The sequence below is a fragment of the Henckelia pumila genome, chromosome 2 (assembly GCF_033568475.1).
Source record: "Henckelia pumila isolate YLH828 chromosome 2, ASM3356847v2, whole genome shotgun sequence".
Lineage (NCBI taxonomy): Eukaryota > Viridiplantae > Streptophyta > Magnoliopsida > Lamiales > Gesneriaceae > Henckelia > Henckelia pumila.
In genome coordinates, this window is record NC_133121.1 from 122,657,055 (window position 1) to 122,675,125 (window position 18,071).

At 44.9% G+C, this 18,071-nt stretch overlaps 1 protein-coding gene across 1 annotated transcript; it reads right to left on the minus strand.

Annotated features, from left to right (window-relative positions):
- Window positions 1-4,689: 4,689 nt before the first annotated feature.
- On the minus strand, window positions 4,690-16,852 carry LOC140878316 (uncharacterized). The gene is made up of 9 exons (XM_073281919.1): window positions 16,400-16,852; window positions 15,805-16,322; window positions 14,676-15,762; window positions 14,329-14,446; window positions 14,030-14,283; window positions 13,754-13,891; window positions 6,262-6,450; window positions 5,965-6,150; window positions 4,690-5,865 (listed from the first exon to the last, which is right to left on the minus strand). The coding sequence occupies exons 1-9, from the start codon at window positions 16,850-16,852 to the stop codon at window positions 4,690-4,692; spliced, it is 4,119 nt and encodes a 1,372-aa protein (XP_073138020.1).
- Between the last annotated feature and the right edge of the window lie 1,219 nt (window positions 16,853-18,071).

An 18,071-nucleotide genomic window follows, 5' to 3' on the forward strand; every position in this document is an offset into this window, starting at 1 on the left:
CCTACCTCTGCAGAATTTGAGAAAGCTGTGGAGGATAAGTCCTATGCCTTTTTCCAGACCGGCTTTTATAAATGCCGCGATCAGTTTGAAGAGGCGGGTCTTTGGTCCACTGGCCAAGAAGGATTTCCAGATCTGGACAAGGCAATTGAATCTCTTCCCAGTCCAGACAGAGTTGAGGGTGCAGAGGCTAACCTTTCAAAGGAGACCATGACCACTGAGGACGGGGGCCCTTCTGACAATCCTGTAGTTTGAAATATTGTTGTAATTGGGCTATTGAAGCCCCTCCTCTTGTAATTTTCCCCTTAATGAAAACTAATTTTCTTCGTATGTATGTGCTTTCTCGTTTGTCCCCTTTTTACTTCAAAAACAAATATGAAGTATCCTGGGCTTGAATGATCGGAATTTTAATAAGTATTGGGGCTGTAACTTCTCGGGGGTATATAATGTAAAGGGCTTAGACTGGTGCCGGGGCCTGGAACCTCCCGGGCTTATATAATGCCAAGAGCTTATATATGCCTTGGGCTTAGACTGGTGCCGGGGCCTGGAACCTCCCGGACTTATATAATGCCAAGGGCTTATATATGCCTTGGGCTTAGACTGGTGCCGGGGCCTGGAACCTCTCGGGCTTATATAATGCCAAGGGCTTATATATGCCTTGGGCTTAGAGTGGGTGCCGGGGCCTGAAACCTCCCGGGCTTATATAATGCCAAGGGCTTATGTATGCCTTGGGCTTAGACTGGTGTCGGGGACTGGAACCTTCCGGGCTTATATAATGTCAAGGGCTTATATATGCCTTGAACTTAGAGTTGGTGCCGGGGCCTGGAACCTTCCGGGCTTATATAATGTCAAGGGCTTATATATGCCTTGGGCTTAGACTAGTGCCGGGGCCTGGAACCTCCCGGGCTTATATAATGCCAAGGACTTATATATGCCTTGGGCTTAGAGTTGGTGTCGGGGCCTGGAACCTCCCGGGCTTATATATATGCCTTGGGCTTAGACTGGTGCCGGGGCCTGTAACTTCCCGGGCTTATATAATGCCAAGGGCTTATATATGCCTTGGGCTTAGACTGGTGCCGGGGCCTGGAACCTCCCGGGCTTATATAATGCCAAGGGCTTATATATGCCTTGGGCTTAGAGTTGGTGCCGGGGCCTGGAACCTCCCGGACTTATATAATGCCAAGGGCTTATATATGCGTAAGGCCCGAAAATATTAAATTATTAATTATGGAATTTGAGAATTAAATTCCATATTATGGGCTAATATTTATTTGAGCAGTTATGGAAATGATAGATTTAATTTTCGAGCCGAAAATATTTAATTTGAGAATTTACGGATTTTGAGAATTAAATTCCGAGAATTCTTAAATTAAAAGAATAAATATTCGATTTGAATATTTATGGAATTTAAGATTAACTTCCATGTTTCGAAAATTAAAGAAGATTGATTTTGACAATGAAACCCGATCAGAGACTGATTTGCACATATCGAAGTTTGAAGGGCTAAAATGCAAAAAGCTGGGATTATTTAATTAATTCGAATTTATTTAATTTTAATCCGAGTATATTTAATTTGGGAATATTTAGAGTTTTGATTTAAATTCTAATATTCTTAAATTATTTAGGATTGAAATTGAATTAAAAAGAGGGCCGAGTACTGAATTGCAATTAATGAAGACTTGAGGGGTTAAATTGCAAATATGCAATACATATCCGATTTAATCAGATTTGTACGCATGTCACGTGTATGTTTGATATGGAATTTTTAAAGTTGAACAGAGGAGCCGAAGCTTTTCCATTTCTTTTGATTTTCGATTTTCAAACGTCGAAAACTTTTGATCCGATCGTCCGATTTTGATTCCGAAAAGTGTTCTGGAATCCTTGCAACGAGGCCTTCGATTTGATGTAAGTATTTAATCATCTCGACATGTTTTGAAGAACGAAATTTGGCAGAGATCAGTACTTTTATATAGTTTCATGTTCTTGATCTTATATGTGTTTCGTTGTCGAGACCGAAAATGATTTATTGTTATATGAACTTCTGAGTATTTCAGCTTGTATTTGTATTGTTAGCATACGATTATAGCTGCTGATATGAGGAGTATAAATGATATGAATTGATTAGAAGTTGGTAAGAAGTTAATAATGAATTCGATACCGAGTCGATTACCGATTTTCAATCGCTACGCCGCCGGATCGGAATTTGTTAAACTTTTGGCATGTTGTTTGTATCAAGAATGACTTGAGCTTTTAGCTGATATGTTTAGTCTATGTATACCTCATTTTCAGATTGATAGTGACGAGTTAAGACTTCGATATCACAAGTTTTGAACCGAGGAAGGATTCGATCAAAGTTAAAATTTTCTAGACTTGAAGTGTAGTTGGAATTTGTATGACAATTGATTGGTTGATTGAGTTGAATATGAGATGAGTTGTTGTTGATGTTTAGAACTTGTTACCACTTCATTTTCAGATTTATATTGATGTTTGACGACTTGAGAATGCAAACCTGGAATCGATTAAGATCAGCTCAAGGTTTGAAGTTGTTCTACCTTGAAGATTGAATGTTGTTTGAATGAGCAGATTTTCTATGAGTTTTTGTACTTCCTGTTCAGATGTGGAACATCGCAAACTTTAGAATGACAGGTATAAGATGACATCGAGAGTCAGAGATTTGATACTCAAGAATGATACCTCTTGAGTTATCCCGAACAAATCACATACTTGTTTAAGTAATTTGTTCTTGAGGTAGAACTTATGTTATTGTCGATCCATCACAGGTAGTGGATCTTTATTGCTTTCGATATGATGTGATAATATATTGAATTGATTCTATGCCAAGGTTGCGGTTAACCTTATTTTCTAGTCCGGAATGGCTACGATAGATGGATATCCATGTCAAGATCGGTTACGAATCTTGATGGCAATGAAGTGATAAGAATCAATTCTTGAGATAAGCGCGCTATATAAATTGAAGTCTTGATTTGAAATTTGAGTCGATATATGCGTTATTTTTACTCTATTCTTGAGTTGACATGTTTAGAGTAGATATGAATTTATTTAACGCATTTATATGTCGATTATACTGAGAATGATTTTTCACCGGATTTTATCCGGCTGTTGTTTTGTTTTGTATGTGTGCATCACAACAGATGGGGCAGGAGCTGGTCTGAGATGACATTGACAGCTTGGGAGCAAGATTTAGCACGTGAGGACTTGGATTTATAGCTGAACGAATATGTATTAGAGTACATCAAACCTAGTAGAAGACTTGAGACTTGAAGCTCACTTATGTCGTTGGTGTAGCTTGTGATTTAATGTCTTTTACGTTATCTGTTTGATGTAAGAATTGTATGATTATATGCTCAAGTAGTTATATATGATTATATGCATGTTCCTAGATATTGTAGCATGCTTTTGGTGAATTAGATTGTTGGTGCACGAATTTGACAGCACCAGAATTCTTCTGAAACATTATTTTTTTCAGAACAGAGCTCCAGGATCGATCCTGGAATTTCACAGGATCGATCCTGGCACAAAATGATGCTGGGCAGAAACTTTTCTAAAGTCCCAGGATCGATCCTGACCAAAATTTTTTTTAAAAAAAATTTATGCTCTTGATTTATTATTTTTTTAATTGTTTGATTAATTGTTTAATTAATTATTAGGTGCCCTAAGACGAGATTAGCAACCCGAGACCCCACAACATGCCTTGGTCTTAGACTGGTGTCGGGGCCTGGAATCTCCCGGGCTTATATAATGCCAAGGGCTTATATATGCCTTGGGCTTAGAGTTGGTGTCAGAGCCTGGAACCTCCCGGGCTTATATAATGCCAAGGGCTTATACATGCCTTGGGCTTAGACTGGTGTCGGGGCCTGGAATCTCCCGGGCTTATATAATGCCAAGGGCTTATATATGCCTTGGGCTTAGACTGGGTGCCGGGGCCTGGAACCTCCCAGGCTTATGTATGCCTTGGGCTTAGACTGGTGCCGGGGCCTGGAACCTCCCGGGCTTATATAATGCCAAGGGCTTATATATGCCTTGGTCTTAGAGTGGGTGCCGGGGCCTGGAACCTCCCGGGCTTATATAATGTCAAGGGCTTATATATGCCTTGGGCTTAGACTGGTGTCAGGGCCTGGAACCTCCCGGGCTTATATATGCCTTTCCTTAGCCGGAAAGATATGTGGCTATGAAAGAGGGATCTACGGTTCGAGCCCGTATAGCCCTAGAGCCCTATAAAAAAATTAAAATTTGAAACTTTAATCTTGGCATTATATGCCTTGGGCTTAGAGTTGGTGTCGGGGCCTGGAACCTCCCGCGCTTATATAATGCCAAGGGCTCATATATGCCTTGGGCTTAGACTGGTGCCGGGGCCTGGAACCTCCCGGGCTTATATAATGGCAAAACTTTCTTGAACGAATAAATACCTTCATTAATAAACATTGAGTACAACATTTAAACAAAATATTTCTTCAAGTGTAATCCATTTCACGGTCGTTTGAGTAGCCGTCCCTGACTATCTTCAAGGTACCAAGTATTGGCACCGACTTTTCTAGCAAGTTTGTACGGCCCTTCCCATCGGGCATCTAACTTCCCCACTTCACCTGCTGGATTAACCCTTTTCAACACAAACTCCCCTTCTTGGAATTCCCGGGGCTTGACTTTTCGATTATAGGCTCTCATTACCCGAGCTCAATAGGCCTCCATTCTGTGAGCTGCTTTCTCCCTTCGCTCTTCAATGAGATCCAATTCTTGTGCCCGGGCCCCTTCTTCTGTACCCTCATATGCCTTGATCCGAGCTGAAGGCTGTCCGATTTCTACTGGCAGAATAGCCTCCGACCCATATACCAGGCTAAAAGGTGATTCCTGTGTAGCAGTATGAGGAGTGGTTCGGTATGCCCACAACACACTCGGGATCTCCTCTACCCAGTCCTTTCCCATTCCATGCAACCGAGCCTGCAAAGATTGAACAATAGTACGGTTGGTTACCTCTGTTTGACCGTTACTTTGAGGGTAGGCGACTGAGGTGAAGGCTTGCTTAATGTCCATCTCTGCACACCAATCTGCCAATTTCTGCCCCTGAAATTGTCTGCCATTATCCGAGACCAACTTCCTTGGGAGCCCAAACCGGCATACTATTTTCTTCCACAAAAACTTCATCACCTCGCCTTCTGTTATTTTTGCCAAAGGCTCCGCTTCCACCCATTTTGAAAAATAATCCACGGCCACTAGCAAGAATTTTTTCTGTGCCCGAGCTTGTGGGAAAGGTCCTACTATGTCCAGACCCCATTGATCAAAAGGGCACGAGGCCCATACCGGCTTCAAATTAGTTGTCGGGCTATGCTGCACATTGCCAAACCTTTGACATCCTTCACAAGACCGGGCAATTTTGGATGCATCCGTCTGCAAAGTGGGCCACCAGTACCCTGACAGCAATATCCGTCTAGCCAGACTCATAGATCCTCCATGGTTTCCATAGCATCCCTCGTGCACTTCCCTCAAGACATATTCTGTTTCCCCTGTTGCTAAGCATTTGAGCAAAGGGCCCTGATAAGAACGCCTATACAGCCTACCTCCCAAGATAGCAAACCTGGGTGCCTGTCTCCGCATGTCCCGGGCTCGTCCTTTGTCTGCCGGAAGATCCCCACTGGTAAGGTATTTGACCATCGGGGCCATCCATGTATCTTCTCGGACGACCGGCTCCAGGACCTCTAAAGCATCCATCATTTCCCTTTGTAATAAAGATTCTTTATCATCGTTTTCCCCAGTGACAGCTCTTTTAGCCAAGACGTCGGCTTCCATATTTTCTTCCCGGGGTATCTGCTCTATACCCCAAGTAATGAACCCAGCCCCGAGCTCTTCAATCACCTAACAATATTTTATCAATTTCTCTTCTCGGGTACAAAAGGTTTTCTTTACTTGCTAGACAACCAACTGCGAGTCAGAGTATATTATAATATGACTTACCCCAACTTTCCGAGCCTGTCTCATCCCAGCTATCACAGCCTCATATTCAACTTCGTTGTTGGAGGCCTGGAAATCTAACTTCATGGCTATTTTGATTTTCTCCTGGGTGGGTGAAATCAAGATGACTCCTACGCCACTGCCTCCAACACCACTGGCTCCATCTACAAATACTCTCCATACTTCTTCCTAACCAAAAGTGGCCACCTCTATCAAGAAATCGGATAGGGCCTGGGCTTTGATGGCCTTACGTGGCTGGTACTCAATGTCATACTCTCCTAACTCTACTGACCACTTTACGAGCCTCCCTGAGGCATCTGGATGAGTCATGATCCGCCCTAGGAGGCTATTGGTAAGGACAGTTGCTGGGTGAGACAGGAAATAAGGTCTCAATTTCTGTGCTGTGATTACCAAAACCAGAGCCATCCTCTCAATCTCCGTGTATCTGACTTCCGCCCCCTTCAAAGCATAACTGTAGTAGCCCGTACCCTAATTGAGTAATTAAAGGATTAATGCTAATTAAATAAATTGGGTATCGGACGGATCGAAAGCTCCGAAGGTACGATCGGAAGCTCCGAACAGGATCGGAAGCTCCGATGAGCAATCGGAGTCACCGATGATATTACGTCATCCATGACGATTGGCTAGATCGGAAGCTCCGATCACCCCTATCCAAAGTCAACAAGTGATATTTTGACACGTGGCAGATCAGGATCTTCGGAAGCTCCGATGGCAGGATAGGAACTTTCCGATTGAGGTTCGGACGTTCCGATCAAGGATCGGAAGTTCCGATCATTGTCTATAAATAGAGGGCCGAGGCTTCATTTCCAATTGCCAATTCCGAGTGTTTCCCTCTCCTTTCTAGTCTATTCGAGTTGTTCTAGCCTTCTTAGGCTTGACCCGGTGGTCGACGAGGCGTTCGGTAGTCGTAGCGGAGTTGTGCCCAAGTTCTGGAGGCATCGACATCAAAGGGCTAACGACGGACGAAGGTATAGCTTTTGCTTCCTATAAATATTTAGGAGTATGCAACAGCTTAGTTAAGGTTTTAAGAGCGCTTTAATGATAGTAGTATCATTTGGCAGTGTAGAGCAGACTATAGGCGTGGACCTAGAGTTGGTAGAGCTTGCACTGTTTTTGAGGTACGGTAGTACTGTTCGAGATATCCTGACTGAGTATGCATGTATTATGTGACTGCATGATTTATATGCCATGATATTATGCTGCATTCACTTGCATCTTGCTGTATCTCTTTCGAGATGTTTGTTAGTAGGGTTGTGCCCTATCCTGTTAGTGGATGGACTTCCATCGATTTGGGTCCGGCGTATCCACGGTTATCTCGGTATGGGAGCCACCTCTTGAAGCGACGGCACATCGTGCTACATACTAGGGCCCGGTCTGTCTCTGTTATCTGATCCTTGACCTCGAGTCTCTAGGAAGTTCACTTTGCATGCATGTATACTCATACTCTCGTACTAAGCGTTTTATGCTCACGTCTCGTACTCTGTATTTTCTGGACACCCTATTCCATGGGGCAGGTTTGCGATTGAACGAGGAGGGTGGATCCAGAAGGGGCTAGTCAGTGGTTGGCCAGCTGGAGCTTCGTCTAGGTTTTATTACTGTTGTTTGGGTTTATACAGCTATTCGATTTGGTTGTATATTATTTGGATAAATTATAGATTCCTTTACTTGGGATTGTATAACGTTTATGATTTCCGCAGTTTTATTCTGATATCTGTTTAATTAATTTAATTGCATGCATAAGCTCTGTAGGTGATCCGGGTAAGGGTCACTACATTTATGGTATCAGAGCATGCAAAAGAATTCTTGGGATTTAGTCTCATCATGAGGTATTTTTGTAGATGGCAAATCGTGACCACCGGAGTTCTCATGGCAGTGTTGGTGGGCGTTGGGGTGATGCCGACCGGGAGCCTCGTCGAGAATGGCGTCATCGTCATCATGATGACGAGCGTTTCACTGTGCGTCGATTCTTAGCTATGGGTTCTAAGCCCTTAGTTGGAGGTGAGTCTCCGGAGGATGTGGAGAACTGGTTAGACCGCATGGAGACGACTTTTCAGACTTTCCAATGCACCGAGGAGCAGAAGGTGGAGACCCTTGGCTATCTTCTGGATGGGCGTGCGCGCAGGTGGTGGAGGTTTACTTCTGCACCTTTTGTTGCGGCGAGAGGAGTGGCCACCTGGGCCGAGTTCCGCAAATATTTCCAAAAGCGGTATTTTCCTCCTGCACTCCGTCAGTCGAAGGCAGGTGAGCTACTGAGTCTGCGACAGGGAGCCATGTCTATTGATGAGTATCAGCAGAGGTTCTTTGATCTGCTATCCTATTGCCCCAAGATTGCTGATAGTTTAGAGATGAAGTATAATCTGTTCCTTCAGGGCCTTAACCCTGAGATCCATGACCGTGTGGCGGTTGGCGACGACATGTTCTACGAGGGTTTGGTGAGCCGTTGTCACCAGGCGGAGGACAGCATTCGGCGGAACAGGTCTTTTCCTCAGTCGAGGCCTGCTAGTTCTTTGGGTCCCCGTGCCCAAACTTTCAAAAAGTCTGGATCTTCTTCTTCCTCTGGTTCTGGAGGTGTTGTCCGTTTCGGTAAGAAGTACAAGTGTGATCACTGTGGAAAGAACCATCCATCCGACAAGTGACGTAGAGCTTCTGGAGCTTGTTTCCGTTGTGGAGAGACTGGTCATATCCGGAGAGATTTCCCACTATCTGGGGGAGGCGGTTCTGGATCTGGTTCAGGATCTGGTTCTCAGGCCACCGTACAGCAGAGGTCACAGGGACAGTCTGCTGGGAGTTCTCATTTGAGGCCACAAGCTTCTGGCCAGGTGTTTGCCCTGAAACATGATCAGGCTATGGAGGAGAATGAAAAAGTCATCGCATGTACATTTCTGCTTTATGGTATACCTGCTCTTGTACTTATTGACACTGGTGCATCTCATTCATTCATTTCTGCACGTTTTGTTAAGAGGCATAAGTTACCATGCATTGCACTAGACGTAGTGATGTCTGTTTTTACTCCAACGGGCCAATCTGCTTTGGCTAAGCGTCTAGTGATGGGTTGCCCTTTAGAGTTTGAGGGTAACATTTTGATTGCGAATCTCATGGTCCTGGCAATGGACGACTTTGATTGCATTCTGGGAATAGATATGTTGACTACCTATCGAGCTTCAGTGGACTGCTATCAGAGATTAGTACGCTTTCATCCGGAGGGGAGTGAGAGCTGGTTTTTCTATGGTGAGGGAGCGCGACCCCCGATGCCTTTGGTATCAGCTTTGAGGGCCTGTCGAGCTCTAGAGTCTGGCGGGGAAGGCTACCTTATCTATGCAGTTGATTTGTCCGTTGAGAGTATTGGGATAGAGAGCATTCCTGTCGTGGATGAATTTCTAGATGTATTTTCTGACGAGATTCCGGGTTTTCCTCCTGCTAGGGAAGTCGAGTTTGGCATAGAGTTGATGCCGGGTACTTCGCCTATTTCTCGAGCACCGTATCGTCTGGCTCCGCCAGAGATGCGTGAGTTGAAGAATCAGCTACAGGATCTTTTGGACAAGGGGTACATTCGTCCTAGTGTATCTCCTTGGGGAGCTCCTGTTCTTTTTGTAAAGAAAAAGGATGGGTCGATGCGGCTGTACATTGACTATCGGCAGCTGAATCAAGTCACTGTGAAGAACAAGTATCTGTTGCCTCGTATTGATGACTTGTTTGATCAGCTGTAGGGCACGTCAGTTTACTCCAAGATTGACTTGAGATCTGGGTATCATCAGTTAAGAGTCCATGATCAGGACGTAGCCAAGACTGCATTCCGTACTCGCTATGGGCATTACGAGTTCCTAGTGATGCCATTTGGTTTGACCAATGCGCCGGCTATATTCATGGATCTGATGAACCGTGTCTTCAGGGAGTATTTGGACAAGTTTGTCGTGGTCTTCATTGACGACATCTTGGTATATTCGCGTAATACGGAAGAGCATGTTTCTCACTTGCGGTTGGTACTGCAGACTCTTCGGGATGAGCAGTTGTATGCCAAGCTGAGCAAGTGTGAGTTCTGGATGGATAGAGTGGTCTTTCTTGGCCATATCATATCCAGGGAGGGGATTTCTGTTGATCCAAGCAAGATTGAAGTGGTACTTAATTGGTCGCGTCCGACGACAGTTGCTGAGATCCGTAGTTTTCTGGGTCTAGCAGGGTATTATCATCGCTTCATTCTGAACTTCTCTCAGTTAGCTCGACCGTTGACGCAGCTTACCGGCAAGGGTGTGGATTTCGAGTGGTCCTCCGAGTGTGAGGAGAATTTCTGTGAGCTTCGACGGCGATTGACTTCTGCGCCGGTGTTGGCATTACCGTCAGGATCTGGAGGGTATGTGGTTTACACGGATGCTTCTCTTCAGGGGTTAGGTTGTGTCCTGACTCAGAATGGGCATGTGATCGCATACGCTTCTAGACAGCTGAAGCTTCACGAGGACAACTACCCAGTTCATGATTTGGAATTGGCAGCCATTGTGTTCGCTTTGAAGATCTGGCGTCATTATCTGTATGACGAGAAATTTGAGATCTTCACCGACCATACGAGTCTCAAATATTTGTTCACTCAGGCGGAGTTGAACATGAGGCAGAGACGTTGGATGAACTTGCTTAAGGACTATGATTGCGAGATTAAGTATCATCCGGGAGCTGCTAATCTCACCGCTGATGCCTTGAGTCGCAAGGTGCGACTATCCGCACTTCAGATTTGTTCGATGTCTAGTGCGATCAGTGACTGTTGTATTTCAGGTTATACCTTCAAGCATAAGAAAGGTATGCAGAGTATCCAGATGTTTGCAATATTATCTGAGCCAGCCTTGTATTCTCGGATCCGAGATGCTCAGATGTCTGATTCGAAGACCCAACGTTTAGCTCGTCTAGCTAACGAGGGTAGCTCGTATGGATTTCATTATCAGTCAGATGGCTTTCTGTGTTTGTCTGGTAGGCTTGTGATTCCGCAGGATGAAGAGTTGCGAGAGGAGATTTTGTCTCAGGCGCATCGCACTAAGTTGAGTATTCATCCTGGGAGCAACAAGATGTACAAGGATCTACGTACTCATTTCTGGTGGAAGGGAATGAAACGCAGTGTTTATCAGTTTGTTTCGAGATGTTTGATGTGTCAACAGGTCAAGGTAGAGCACCGACGACCTGGAGGATTGCTTCACAGTCTGCCTATTCCTGAATGGAAATGGGAGTTTATCACAATGGACTTTGTGACCCATTTGCCGTTATCCCCGAGGAACTGTGATGCTATCTGGGTTATGGTGGATCGACTCACTAAGTCAGCGCATTTCATTGCCTATAGCCGAGAGTACTCTGTGGATCGCATGGCACGGATGTACATTCAGGAGATCGTTCGACTTCATGGAGTGCCTGTGAGCATTGTCAGCGATCGGGACCCCAGGTTTACTTCTAGATTCTGGGGGAGTGTTCAGCATGCGATGGGTACTACTCTCAGTTTGAGTACTGCCTATCATCCGGAGACTGATGTTCAGTCAGAGCGCACTATCCGTACTTTAGAGGATATGCTTAGAGCGTGCGTCATGTATTTTGGTTCAGCCTGGCAGGATCATTTGCCGTTGATCGAGTTCGCGTACAACAATAGCTATCATACTAGTATTGGGATGACACCTTTTGAGGCGTTGTACGGGCGACATTGTCGTACTCCACTCTTCTGGAAAGAAGTGGGGGAGAGACAGGCTGAGGGACCGAAGTTTATCCAGCAGACGATAGACATTGTTGATCAAATCAAGAAACAGATTAAGACTGCACAGGATCGTCAGGCCAGCTATGCTAATATCAAGCGTAGGCCCTCGCAGTTCGAGGTCGGGGAGAAAGTGTTTTTGAGAGTGTCACCTTTCCGCAAGATTCTCAGATTTGACCTTAAGGGCAAGTTGTCTCCCAGATTTATCGGTCCGTTTGAGATCTTGAAGAGCATTGGCAATTTGGCTTATCGACTAGCTTTGCCACCGCAGCTATCCAGTATTCACGACGTGTTCCACGTATCTCTGTTGCGACGGTATATGGCGGATGAATCTCATATTCTGCAGCGGTCTGAGGTTCAGGTAGACAAGTATTTGACTTATGTTGAGAAACCTCTTCGTATCCTGGATTATAAGGATAAGGTTTTACGGAACAAAGTCATTCCTTTGGTTTTAGTTCAGTGGCAGCGCCGAGGCACTGAGGAAGCTACTTGGGAGCTTGAGGACAGGATGCGTAAAGACCATCCTGAGTTGTTTTGATTTCATTCTTTAAGTTGTATTCAGTTGCAAACTCTGTAAACGTTTGATTTGAATAAAGAATGTTTCTGATTTCTGTATTTGCATTCGGTACTTAAGATCTGATTTCGAGGACAAAATATCTTAAGTGTGGGAGAATGTAGTAGCCCGTACCCTAATTGAGTAATTAAAGGATTAATGCTAATTAAATAAATTGGGTATCGGACGGATCGGAAGCTCCGAAGGCACGATCGGAAGCTCCGAACAGGATCGGAAGCTCCAATGAGCGATCGGAGTCACCGATGATATTACGTCATCCATGACGATTGGCTAGATCGGAAGCTCCGATCACCCCTATCCGAAGTCAACAAGTGATATTTTGACACGTGGTAGATCAGGATCTTCGAAAGCTCCGATGGTAGGATCGGACGTTCCGATCGGGTTCGGACGTTCCGATCAAGGATCGGAAGTTCCGATCATTGTCTATAAATAGAGGGCCGAGGCTTCATTTCCAATTGCCAATTCCGAGTGTTTTTCTCTCCTTTCTAGTCTATTTGAGTTGTTCTAGCCTTCCTAGGCTTGACCCGGCGGTCGGCAAGGCGTTCGGTAGTCGTAGCGGAGTTGTGCCCAAGTTTTGGAGGCATCGACATCAAAGGGCTAACGACGGACGAAGGTATAGCTTTTGCTTCCTATAAATATTTAGGAGTATGCAACAGCTTAGTTAAAGCTTTTAGAGCGCTTTAATGATAGTAGTATCATTTGGCAGTGTAGAGCAGACTATAGGCGTGGACCTAGAGTTGGTAGAGCTTGCACTCTTTTTGAGGTACGGTAGTACTGTTCGAGATATCCTGACTGAGTATGCATGTATTATGTGACTGCATGATTTATATGCCATGATATTATGTTGCATTCACTTGCATCTTGCTGTATCTCTTTCGAGATGTTTGTTAGTAGGGTTGTGCCCTATCCTGTTAGTGGATGGACTTCCATCGATTTGGGTCCGGCGTATTCACGGTTATCTCGGTATGGGAGCCACCTCCTGAAGCGACGGCACAGCGTGCTACATACCAGGGCCCGGTCTGTCTCTGTTATCTGATCCTTGACCTCGAGTCTCTAGGGAGTTCACTTTGCATGCATGTATACTCATACTCTCGTACTGAGCGTTTTATGCTCATGTCTCGTACTCTGTATTTTCTGGACACCCAATTCCATGGGGCAGGTTTGCGATTGGACGAGGAAGGTGGATCCAGGAGGGGCTAGTCAGTGGTTGGCCAGCTGGAGCTTCGTCTAGGTTTTATTACTGTTGTTTGGGTTTATACAGCTATTCGATTTGGTTGTATATTATTTGGATAAATTACAGATTCCTTTACTTGGGATTGTATAACGTTTATGGTTTCCGCAGTTTTATTCTGATATCTGTTTAATTAAGTTAATTGCATGCATAATTTCTGTAGGTGATCCGGGTAAGGGTCACTACAATAACTGACATAGTATACAGGCCTCTGATCTCACTTTTCCTCCTTTACTAAAACAGTGCTGACCGCTCTCTCGGTAGTAGACAAATATATCCATAACCTTTCCCCCGGCTCAGGCTTAACCAGGATAGGCAAACTAGCCAAATGTTCCTTCAATTCCTGAAAAGCCTGCTCACATTGCACGGACCAGCCAAACCTCTGGGCCTTGCGCAACACTTGGAAAAAATGATAACTACGATGAGCTGACCGAGCGATAAACCGGGCCAGGGCTGTAATTCGCCCGGTCAATCGCTGTATCTCCTTGATTGATGTGGGTGAAGGCATTTCCTACAACAACTTTACCTTTTCTGGGTTGACTTCTATCCCTCGTTCAGTCACCATGAACCCCAGAAACTTACCCCTTTTAACTCCGAACATACACTTGGCTAGATTCAACTTGATCCCATACCGCCGAACTGTGGAAAAAGTTTCCTCCAAGTCGAGAATAAAACAATCCCGGGTCCTGGATTTCACCAATATATCATCCACATATACCTCCACGTTCCGACCCCTCTGCTCCCGGAAGACTTTGTCCATCATCCTCTGATATGTAGCCCCTGCATTTTTTAAACCAAACGGCATAACTACGTAGAAAAAAGTACCTCCAGATGTGATAAAGCTGACTTTGTCTTGATCCTCCAGAGCTAAAGGAATTTGATTATAGCCCTGATATGCATCCATGAAGCACAACAATTCACATCCGGACGTGGAATCCACCAACTGGTCAATTCGGGGTAAAGGATAACAATCCTTGGAACAGGCTTTATTTAAATCCCAAAAATCCACACACATTCGCCACTTCCCCGTGGCCTTCGGTACCAGTACCACGTTGGAAAGCCAGGTAGGAAATTGTATTTCCCTGATGTGCCTAGCCTGTAAGAGCTCTTGAACCTGTTCCGCTATCACTTTATCCTTCTCAGCCCCAAAATGTCTTTTTTTTTTGTAGCACAGGTCGGGATCTAGGGGTGATGTTGAGTTTATGCTCCGCAACATGAGATGAAACTCCCATCAAATCGTCCTGAGCCCAGGCAAACACATCCTTGTTCCGGATGAGGCAGCTTTTCAATTGCTTGGCCAAATTTGTTTTTAAGTCCCGGGCAATCTTGACGGACTTCCCTGCTTGTCCGAGCACCAGCTCCACCTCTTCATACTCGCCCTTGGATTCCTCCACGGAAAAAACTTCTCTTCCTCCCTGACCTTCCTGATTCTCGATCTGTCTCGCCCTTTTGTAATCTACTTTAACTGTCTCGGCATAACACTTTCGGGAAGAAGGTTGATCTCCTCGAACTTCTCCTACCTTATCTCCCACGAGAAATTTAATCTTCTGATGATAAGCTGAAGCCACAGCTCGGAAGGCATTCATAGTCGGCCTCCCCAAGATGACGTTGTAGGAGGATGGTGCTTCAACCAACGTGAACCTTGTCATGATCGTCTTCTTCCCATCTCCGGTGCCCAAGGTTATGGGCAGCAACATTTCCCCTTGAGGATGTACTGTGTGCCCAGCAAATCCGTACAAGGCAGTTGTTACTGGGCTCAACTCATACCCCTGCAGATCCATCTGCTCGAAGGCGTCCTGAAAAAGGACATTTACCGAGCTTCCTGAGTCTACGAACACCCTTCGTATATCATAATTAGCGATCCGAGCTTGTATAAGCAAGACATCATTATGTGGCAGGTTCACTCCTTCCAAGTCTCGGGGTCCAAATGTGATGATTGGTCCTGAATCCTGTCTCCTTTCTTCCAACGCTAAACTCTCCTTCCGACTCCAAGAATTTCTAGCCCGATTTGAGTCTCCGTCAGTAGATCCCCCCGATAATATGTTAATGACGCCTTTGGTTGGCCCATCTCCCGATTTTCTATCTTCTTTCATAGAATCTATCTCTTGTTTTCCCTTTTCCCGGGAAGGAATGACATCCCGGGGGGGAACCGACACCTGTGACCCCTGAAACCAAGGCAGACTTCGGGGCTTTTTCTGGACCGGCTTACCATCTCTTGTATAAGGCAACTGATGTCTCTGCTGCAACGTTCGGCATTCCCTGGTGTCATGGGTGCATTCTTGATGAAGTGCACAGTACTACCCGAACTTCTCTCTGGAAACAGGGGTCTGGACTTCAACCCCTTCTTCACATACGTGCACAGTCCTATCTCTTATCCCTCGATGCGGTGCATATCGGGACAACCGCCCCATGAGATCATGGTTTTCCCTGCTTCTTCCTTGATCCCGGCCTCCCTTCCTCCGGGCTACCTCCTTTTTTTGCTTCTGAGCTTCCTCCATGTTAATGTATTTCTCGGCTCGAGCCAACAAATCCTCAAAAGTCTGGGGTGCTTTTTTCACTAGTGATTTGAAAAATTCCCCCTCCCGAAGACCTTGGGTGAAGGCAGTGATCTTGGTCTCCTGAGCGCAGGTCGGGACCTCCAAAGTAATCTTATTGAACCTTTTGATGTAGGTTCGTAAAGATTTCTCTCCTGACTGTTTTGCTTCAAATAGGCTATAGGTAGTCTTCCTATACCACTTGCTACTGCTGAAGTGCTGCAAGAACACTTGCTTGAATTCTGCAAACGATCGAACACTCTGTGGCTCCAACTTCTCAAACACCTTTGGGCAGAATCCACCAAAGTGGTTAAGAAGACTTTGCATTTGATCTTATCCCCATAGCAATGCAGCATAGCTACATTCTCAAAACGAGCCAGGTGCTCCTCTGGATCAGTGCTCCCATCATACTCCTGGATTTTTGCCGACTTGTAATGAGATGGCAAGGGCTCCTCTATCACCTCCAGTGAAAAAGGGTAACCCGGGATCTTGATAGACCAGGCCATTTTGGGATCCTCTTCTTCCAACTTCTGTATCTTCCTCCTAAGTTCATGTAATTCGTTCGCCACAGAAGGTTGTATTGAGTGCATCCAAGAACTTTCCTCTTCTTCACCTTCCCTGGTCCGGGCATCAGGGTTCGGATTACCCCGGTTTTCTTCTTCTTCCATTGTGATTTCCTTTGATCGTGGCTGCTTTGTAGCTGCTAAGGATTTCTGTATCATATCCTGCACATATGATTCGAGCTGCTCCAGAGGAATAACAATGTTCCGGCCCTGCTGGGGGCCTTCTGAGGGTGTTTGTTCATGAGAAGCCATATCTACATCTATAGAACAAGCTTTCCCACAGACGGCGCCAATGATGATGGTTTGCTAAACCGAGGCCCGGGATGTCAGGGTAGTAAAGTGGGTCTGACGAGATGACCGGGCTAACAAGAATGATAAGTGATCCGTCCTTTTCCGATTGAGGTAATCTGCATGCAAGGAAAGAACCGAAAGCACGTTAGTGGAACGCCGAAAAGTTTTTCGGCGGAGCCACTTCGATGCTTAAGTCAGGCTCAGAAATGGAGTGGGCTTTAGGAAAAATGAATATAGTGTTTTTGAGATCTCTTATGAACATACCTCTACGAATACCTATGGCAAGGTATTTATAGGCCTTGGAGTGAGAGAGTCACTCCGCATTTCCAGAAAAGTGACCACGATCTGGGTCGTGGGTGCAGGAGTTGCCCACGCTTACCTATCACGCACGATGAAACCGGAAGGTTCGGGATGATGGCAATCGTGGGGATCGTGCCCTTGAGAAATGGGCATTGTCTACATCATGAAGACCTGATCTTCCCGGGCTCCTGAGGCTCCTGGCCTGCCTTTGTTATGGTGAGCAGCCCTGACACCCCTGCCTTTGCATAGCTCTGCTACCCCTGGGTTACCGGGGTATCACAACTCCTCCCTAAAATAGTCGGGATAGAGTCTTACTCACTGTCCTGACTAGCAGCTCTGACTCCCTTGCCTTTGCATAACTCTGCTACCCCTGGCTTACTGGGTATCAATATTTATTCAAAAAAAAGGTTTACAACATATATATATATATATATATATATATATATATATATATATGTCCTTTGCAATTATGATTATTTTGAATCTATTAATATAACATAGTTAAGAAGATCGATATAGAAAGATTAAGAGGTTATAATAACTTGAGTCATACTCATTAATATATATTTGCATGTACGTAAATCAATGCCGTTTGGCTGTTGAAATATCCCTTTTGGACAAATTCATTCTACGCGATACTTATTCTTCTAGATGACCAAATCAAGCTAAGGGATATCAGATGTGTATCTATGATTGCTTTCAAAATGAGCCAACCCTTTGTTAGCTAAATGTCTTCGAAAAAAAATGTATGTTGTCTTATAATTTTGTCACTTTTAAGTATGTTATTTTATCACAAGTAAAAAAATCCTGCTTGATAAATAGTCCATATTCTTAAAATTAATGACTCAATTATTATAATTAATATTCATTTCAATTAATC

Excerpts from the sequence above, each read along its gene's own strand:
- LOC140878316 (XM_073281919.1), bottom strand. The coding sequence starts at position 16,852 with ATGGCTTCTCATGAACAAACACCCTCAGAAGGCCCCCAGCAGGGCCGG. Across the intron at positions 16,323-16,399 it reads ACCTGGCTCGTTTTGAGAAT|GTGTTTGAGAAGTTGGAGCC; the intron begins GTAGCTATGCTG and ends TTCTGCCCAAAG. Across the intron at positions 6,151-6,261 it reads CAGATGCCTCAGGGAGGCTC|GAAGAAGTATGGAGAGTATT; the intron begins GTAAAGTGGTCA and ends ACTTTTGGTTAG.